Source organism: Haemaphysalis longicornis, unplaced genomic scaffold (genome assembly GCF_048455015.1).
Source record: "Haemaphysalis longicornis isolate Haplotype H1 unplaced genomic scaffold, Haemaphysalis longicornis Haplotype H1 scaffold_324, whole genome shotgun sequence".
NCBI classification, from domain to species: Eukaryota; Metazoa; Arthropoda; class Arachnida; order Ixodida; family Ixodidae; genus Haemaphysalis; species Haemaphysalis longicornis.
This window is the reverse complement of record NW_027526344.1, coordinates 111,439-118,762: the sequence shown is the minus strand read 5'-3', so window position 1 is coordinate 118,762 and position 7,324 is coordinate 111,439. Positions and strand designations below refer to the sequence as shown.

Here is a 7,324-nt window from a genome sequence, read left to right as displayed (position 1 = left end):
GCCGTCACTTGCTCGTTCGGCAGTCGGGTGCCTCGCCGGCTCGTTCGTATCTTCCGCCGGGCCGCGCAGGTCCGTTCGTAACAGCCGAAATTTTTCCCATTGCAAACGATGCAATTTCACCGGGACTTTCCGGAAATTCGTATCATCCCGAAATTCGCACCCGCAGAATCGTATAATCGAGAGTCCACTGTAAATAAACACCGATACAGACACGCTCTGAATTTTTTATTTTTTTAGTTTTGGGTGGTTCGAATATTTCGAACAATAAAAGTGTCGTTCGAATCGAATCGAATACCAAAAAATTCGAATCGAATATTCGAAGTTTCGAATATTCGCACACCCCTATCAACTACCTTTTCTCCTGCCTCGAACTCTAGCTCCTTCATTAAAGTCGAGAAATTCGCCAATTCCTTGGCCCAACAAAGCGTTTTTTCTACAAAAAATATTTTTTGAGTTTATGTTGCAGTGGCATAAAATGTACCGTATTTACTCGCGTAATCCTCGCACTCGCGTAATCCTCGCACCCCTAATGTGAGCCACCAAAACTTGGGATTTTTTGGTTCCTCGCATAATCCTCGCACCCCCAACTTTGCAGCGGCGAAAGTTGCCCGCTCGCGAAACCCGCATGGTGCACGCGCTCTCCAACGCGCGCCCTCCCCCGCCGCCTATCCGTTCGGCGGAGAGCGCTGTGTATCCAAGGCCATCCAGGCGCCCTAACAGCCTGCATGGCTACTCCCTAACCACACGCTACTCACACTGTCCTTAAGGGGGCAGTTGGGTCTTTGGGGCCGAAAAACGGTCAAAAAAAGCGTTTTCTCAAAAATGGAATTTTTGGCCTCCACGGCCATTTTTCTAACAGTCTGTAAATTTCCTCATCAAAAGGCATCATATTTTGTTATTATTATATTATAATAGCATTTTAAAGTGCACTCTACAGCTCAGTTAGCACAGAATTCAATGGTGAAACGGCACTTTTCTTGCAATGCAAAGCTAGCATTTCATCCTCAGATATCTTGGCACCCAGAGCAGGTACAACTTTAATTCTTTTTGCTTCTGATACCAAAATGTGTGGAGAATACAATATAGGAAACAAATTTTTTAAATGGAGGCTTTGGAAAATTATTATTGTGTTCAATTGGCACCACCTGCGAGCCATTTCTGGCAGATTGCGGGAGAAGCGAAGTTCCCTGTGTTGTAAAACGACCAAAAATAGCTGAATCAAAAAAGTTCTTCCTATGTTGTATTCTTTAGTCATTGGTCTGCCTAGCCACATGGTAATTGCCATTCTGAATGGAGTGGTTATTTTGTAACTGTGTCCCAAAATAATGGCAATTAATCATTAATTAACTCAAAATATAACCAGCTTACAAAAAATCTAATAGGAGATTTGAAATCAGCACAAAAAACTCTATAACGCAGTGCAGTTTCATTAAAATTGGTTGGTAAATAAAAAATATAGCTCTAAGACCAGTCTGCCCCCTTAAGCCGGTTTCGCGCATGTTTCGCGTGCGCGCAACTAGACGGTGTTCGCGCAGCCCGCTGTCGTGTCGTCGTGTCGCCGTCGTGGTCCCGTCGTTGAGCGGCAGCAGTCAGTGAGTCACTCGCGTCAGTGGTGGATAGCTCGCTGCCATTTTGAGAACTTTTTGATCTTTGTTTTGTGCTTGGTGCCGCTTCGCCATGGGGAAGAACGCCAGCTACATTGCCGCTTTCAAATTGAAAGCGATAGAGTACGCGATCGAACACGGCAGCCGCGCCGCAGGCAGGCACTTCGGCGTCACCGCCTTCAACGTGCGTTACTGGAGTAGGGCACGCACGTGACGCCGACGAGATAGTGCGCGCGCCAGAAAGCAAAGGCGGCAATTTCATGAACGCTGATCGACGGGAGACTGTTTACGTTGTAAATAATAAAATAAAAAGAAATAGCTGCTGTTAGCAACACTGAGCTTACATATACAAAAAACGACCGCTACATTTAGCGGGACTGGCAGAAGGCAAATTGGCAACACTGTGCACCGGATTTTTTTTTCCCCGCATAATTCTCGCACCCCTATCTTCGCATTGACTTTTCCGAAAAAAAAGTGCGAGGATTATGCGAGTAAATACGGTATTTGATTGAATGCCCCAGCTTCCCAATGACACCAGTATTGAAAATGTTTTTGTTAAACACGCTTGCGAACGAAAACTGGCAACGGAAAAACTTTTCCCAGGCATTGAAGGAAAGGGTAAAATAGAAATGCATAAAAAACTTGTGATAGCAAAAACATTTTTTCAGGGCACTGATTCTGCTTACATGCTCGAGGCAAAAGCCTGGCGATACTTAATGACAACGTTGCTGTTACATCGTATCTGCATCTCTTTCTTTGCTTTTGTTTCTTCGCCTTTTGCTGCAAATTACTTTGACAGGAAGATTGGCGACGTGTGCCACATCTTCCCCAGTATTCGCCGAGTTCTGCGTGGCTGGGGCGCCTACCCTTGTGCCTTCATGTTCATTAGTCAAGCAGCATGCTCTGGCTTAGCTTTTGCTTCCACTGCTAGCAGCGTACGGAGGTAACACAGTGGTACTGGGCTCGTCCTATGGATACTTGGGTTGAAATCTCGCACGAATTAAAATGCATTCTTTATTTGCGATTTACAGCGCTTACAGCAGCAGCCATTTCCCGTACCTGACAAAACCACATCTTAGAAAAATGAAATGACGTGTGCAGAAGTTTGTCAGATAAAAGGAGGAGGAAGAAAGTTCGGTAAAGTGTAAACTCGAGCTTGTTGATGCAAATTAAATAACAGGAAAACAGCACAAGGAGGAATGCTAGTACATACAAAAGAAGGGACACGCACACGGTGCGTACTATAAGCTGACGAATTTTGTACGGAGACAGAACGTATATAGCTTTGACAATTGTGAATGCTGTAGAAGTACTCTGTGGCGGCCAGGTTAGAACCGCTACATACATAAGCTGTGCTTTATTTAGTGACACTAGGCATTTATTTATGTGTAGCATTCTTTGCTGAGTACCCCCACAGCCAGGACCGTGTAACATCCTGCATTTCCACAAAAATGTAGATATCGCGGAAGATCCACCTGTGATCCCGACAATGGCATAAATGGAGACAACTAGTTGCACAAAATTGTGAAAACGAATTAAAAAAAATAAAATATAAAATAATTATGAGAACTGGCGAACCGGTTATTGCCGCACATTTGCACAATAATGCACATTTCGCAAAAGTTACCCTTCTAGTCGTTAGAATAGCGTAAATGGAGACAATTGGTCGGACAGGATTTAGGAAAGGCAAAAAATTTGGCTGGAAAAAACTCCCCCCACCTCCCCGAAGGGGATCGTGCGGAAATGCGAATGCATTGGGTGCACCGATGAGTGCGCTGCGGCAAGCAGTAACGGAGAGAGGCGTGCGCTCCACTGCATTTATATACTTTTTCCGAGCGCAGCGAGCGGAGAGAGGGTACGCAGAGAGGAGAGAGAGACCCGCGCAACATGCACGCCCCGCGCGCGAGCTCTCTCTCTCCTGCCAAGCTCCGCGATGCGAGCGCCCTCACACGCCCGAGCGCGCTCCTCCTCTCCACTCACTCCGCTACTCCGCCCGAGCTCCGCGATGCGAGCGCCCTCACACGCCCGAGCGCGCTCCTCCTCTCCCCTTGCCCTCCGCTACTCCCGCCCGAGCTACCACCTGCTCCGGTTGCTAGGCGCGCCACAGCTGTATCTAGGGGTGAGGAGGAGCACGGAGAGATAACACCTGCGGGCGCACGCCGACAGAGCACGACAACCCCCCACTAAGAAATGCATTCGCATTTAAAAACTCACTCAAGACAAGCGGCATATTAGAATGCTATGTATTAGTAGATAATTCTCTGAATTTCTGCAGAATTTTTCAGTTACAAGGCCTTTTAGTGACACTAGGTCACATAGTGCATCACCATTGCATGTGGCTGGGCTCTCACGATTGCACCAAACACACTTTGTTGAAGTAGGCAACTTGAGGAACATTATTTGTGCAACTTCTCCAGATACTTTGTCTGCAGCGAAAATTAATGAATTTGTGGACCCACTGTGATGCGAAGTCTGGTTGGTACTTGTGGTGCCCGCACTATGCGGGGCGCTTAACCGTCGTTTCCGACAACTGAGTTATAATGTGAAAGCATTAGTCAACTTGGTAGGTCAAAAATGGTTTTTTTGAAGGACTGGTAGCCTGACATTAGTGGAGGCAACAAATCCTCCGTACATGATGCCAAAACCTTGTCAATGACTTACTTTGCCTTGACGGCCAGCACAAGATTCCGGGTAAACATGCGATGGGAAGAAATCCGTTCAGAGTTGAAGCCGAAGCTTGGTGGCAAATGTTTGCTGAAGGTTACAGCTGCTTTTTTATGATGTGGCTGTCAGAACTTACTCTCACAATTTATCTTCTGGCTTGCTGTTGGAGCCCCGCTTGCAAAAGTGCGGAGGGATTGGCCACAATTGCGGCTGGCAAGCTTTCACCAAGCAGCTGTTGCTCAACAAAAATGGTTGTGCCAAGAGATGATGATGATGATGATGATCACTAAACGGGTCCCTTTTGAATCGGGGTTATGACATGCCATTTTGCCTGCCTAAGTTATCTACTGCTGCTTATCTTTTTCCAACTAAGACTTTTATTCCTCTGAAGCTGCCTATGGTTGCTCCCCTTTGGGCCTTTTCTCCACCAATACTCTAATCTCGCTTCAGTAATCTGCGCCGCAGACCCGTTTATACTTCCCTCAACGGTTAAGCTCAGTGCATTAGGAAGACGGAGCTTTTGCCCATACCGGGCTGGATGGATACTATGGCATTCCATTACTAAGCACGCGAATGTCTCCTTTGTTTCCATTGCATACACGAGTGTCATTTTTCAAGCGCTTTTCCAGGTGAGGGTTTAATGCACTGCAACCTGGTAAAGGACAGAAAGAAGACGAGAAACAGAGGTGCTAACTTGTAGCTTCATTTTCGCAGACAGCACACACATGCACATTTATCACCGGTGCTTTTCATGGCAATGCTGGCAGTTGGAATAAATGTACAATTTATAACGTGTAATACCAATGGAGTACTAAAAGAATATGAGATAGTTGTTTCGTGGGCAAGAATCTTTGGCACGGTGAGGTCTTAGCTGCGCTGATACACATGAAGCCTTAACGGTTCGCTTTGCCCGGATTGAGGTCTCAAATATTCGAAGAGACAAGCCTTGCTGGCGCTTAGTGCAGCTTTGAAATTGACTAGGTATTGTAGAGTGTGGTGTGTGACTTTTGTGAAACCTAAGTTCACTTAAACTGTGCATTTGCGCTCCGTGTCAAAATGTACCTGATGTCCTGAATGATTAATGAGCTGTGGGGGCCACTCATTCATCATAAGACACCCTTCCACATTTTCAAGGAGTTACATGTGCAACTGCGTTTCACATATTCCCTGGGTTCAGAGTGCTGCCTGCTCTTGTAGAAATAGCAACATTAGTTACCAGTGAGGCTACACTTTAGGTACCACTATCCTGGGAGCACCTTTTGGGACAAAAACAACACACCCTCTCTAAAACAGGATTTTCCCATCCTGGCCGAGTATTCAACTGAATCATCCCACTACGTTCTGCTCTTGTTCTGCACAAGGACATGCTGATGAATGAATAAATGAACGACATTCTGTTGGTTACCAGCGCAGGTGAACGCTTCCTGAGTACGTTGCAGAATAACCGGCGCCAACTCTGTTTAGCTCATCGGCAACGAATACAACTCCACTTGTCCCAAAACGAGATACTAGGCTAGAGTCAGAAATGCATCAGTACAGTCCTTGTAAGACAGCTACATTTATTATCTACTACCCTCGAAAGCAGCTGGCATGGTTACGCCCACAGGCATATGGCGGCCGCGAGGTGTACGGGAGGGGCTTTCAGAGGCCCATGGCTGCCACGAAGTCGGCGGCCGAGTTGCACTGCTGCAGGCGCCTCTGCCATCCGAGCAGCTCGGCGAAGATGGAGCGCTCGTCACGCGCTCGGGGCCCGGACACCTCGGAGCGCAGCTTGTGGACCACGTTGTCCATCACGGCGCCCAGCCACATCACGTTGCCATAGAACTGCGGCGCGTCCCCGGCTCCCGACAGGCCGCTGCGTGGCCAATGGCGTGGGCCGTGTTTAAGTTTGTTCCCTTGACGTCAGACTTATGGTTGTTTCAAACAATAGAGATTGCCCTGTCAATCTCTATTTACCTTGCATCATACAGGGTGTAGGCAGTCTTTAATGCACCACCATTGCCGTAGCAGCGGGCAGACTATGGTGCCATCACGCCCGCTCAACACTGCGGGCTCTTCGGTTATCAATGCCGGACTCTCCACAGGCTCTCCGAGGACTCATGCAGCCATTGTTTAGGAATAATCCAGTCATTATTTTCAAGGGTCAGCCCCCGGAGTACACGCAAGTTCTTTGCGGTGAACCCTAGATTTAAAATTCCCCGGTCAATTAAGCCCGCCTACGGGATTTAAAGGCGAAAGTCGATCAGACTTTACTGCTGCATCGTGCTTCCGCCTCTTCGCTTTCATTTTATCATCTTTTGAAGCCAACTGCCCCGACAGGCAGAATGACCGCAAATGACGCGACAGCTCCCGCACGCCTTCACCTGCACATTTTCTATGCACGTGCCGTCGCATTCGCCTGGCACTTAGGCTAATACTTGTTTCATTCTGTTTGGCGCGGTACCAGTTGGTGCTGTGGTCAGCACACCTGGTTGTTTCTCTTTCAACCTGGGTTCAGTTCAGATCACACACGAAACCAAACGTGTTTTTGTTAACAGGGCAGCTGTGTAAGCTTCAGTGTGGTCCTATGGCATTATAAAAAAAAACAGCAAAAGAACTGCCCCGCCAATTAAGGGTGCACCACCGCAGATAGAATATTATAACAGTGAAGCCGGCCAGTGAAACCGCAGGTAGAATATTATAACAGTGAAGGTAGGCAAGAACCCTATCGTCTCCCAGTGCCATTGCAGAGAAGGAATGGCATGCACATGCAGCCAATTGATTATTCAATACAGCTGATCACGCAACGTGAATGGCCAGGTAACAACACATACCTGCAGTTTGAGGACGGGCTTCCAAAGGCACTGTCATAATACGACGAGTTGTCGTCGTCCTTTCCATCTGCGCGGAAATGAGCGACAATCACATCGTTACAAAGGCCATAATGTGCTGGAACTTATCAGAAATTAGTAATGTCTAAGATTGTCTGCAACCTAGTGTTAATCCGGTGAACGGACAGAAATCAAGGTTATTTCTTTTTTCGGAGAGGCTGGTAAGCACGCGTGATGGCACTACTC

At 47.3% G+C, this 7,324-nt stretch overlaps 1 protein-coding gene across 1 annotated transcript in view; it reads right to left on the bottom strand.

Moving 5' to 3' along the window:
* Positions 1 to 5,909: 5,909 nt before the first annotated feature.
* The window catches only part of LOC144177841 (uncharacterized), a 43,349-nt gene continuing 41,934 nt past the window's right edge, over positions 5,910 to 7,324 (bottom strand). Inside the window, exons 11-12 of the mRNA XM_077705425.1 lie at positions 7,082 to 7,148; positions 5,910 to 6,123 (exon numbers count right to left, since the gene is read on the bottom strand). Of these exons, the coding sequence (XP_077561551.1) occupies positions 5,910 to 6,123; positions 7,082 to 7,148 (281 nt within the window). The remainder of the gene's footprint in view (positions 6,124 to 7,081; positions 7,149 to 7,324) is intronic.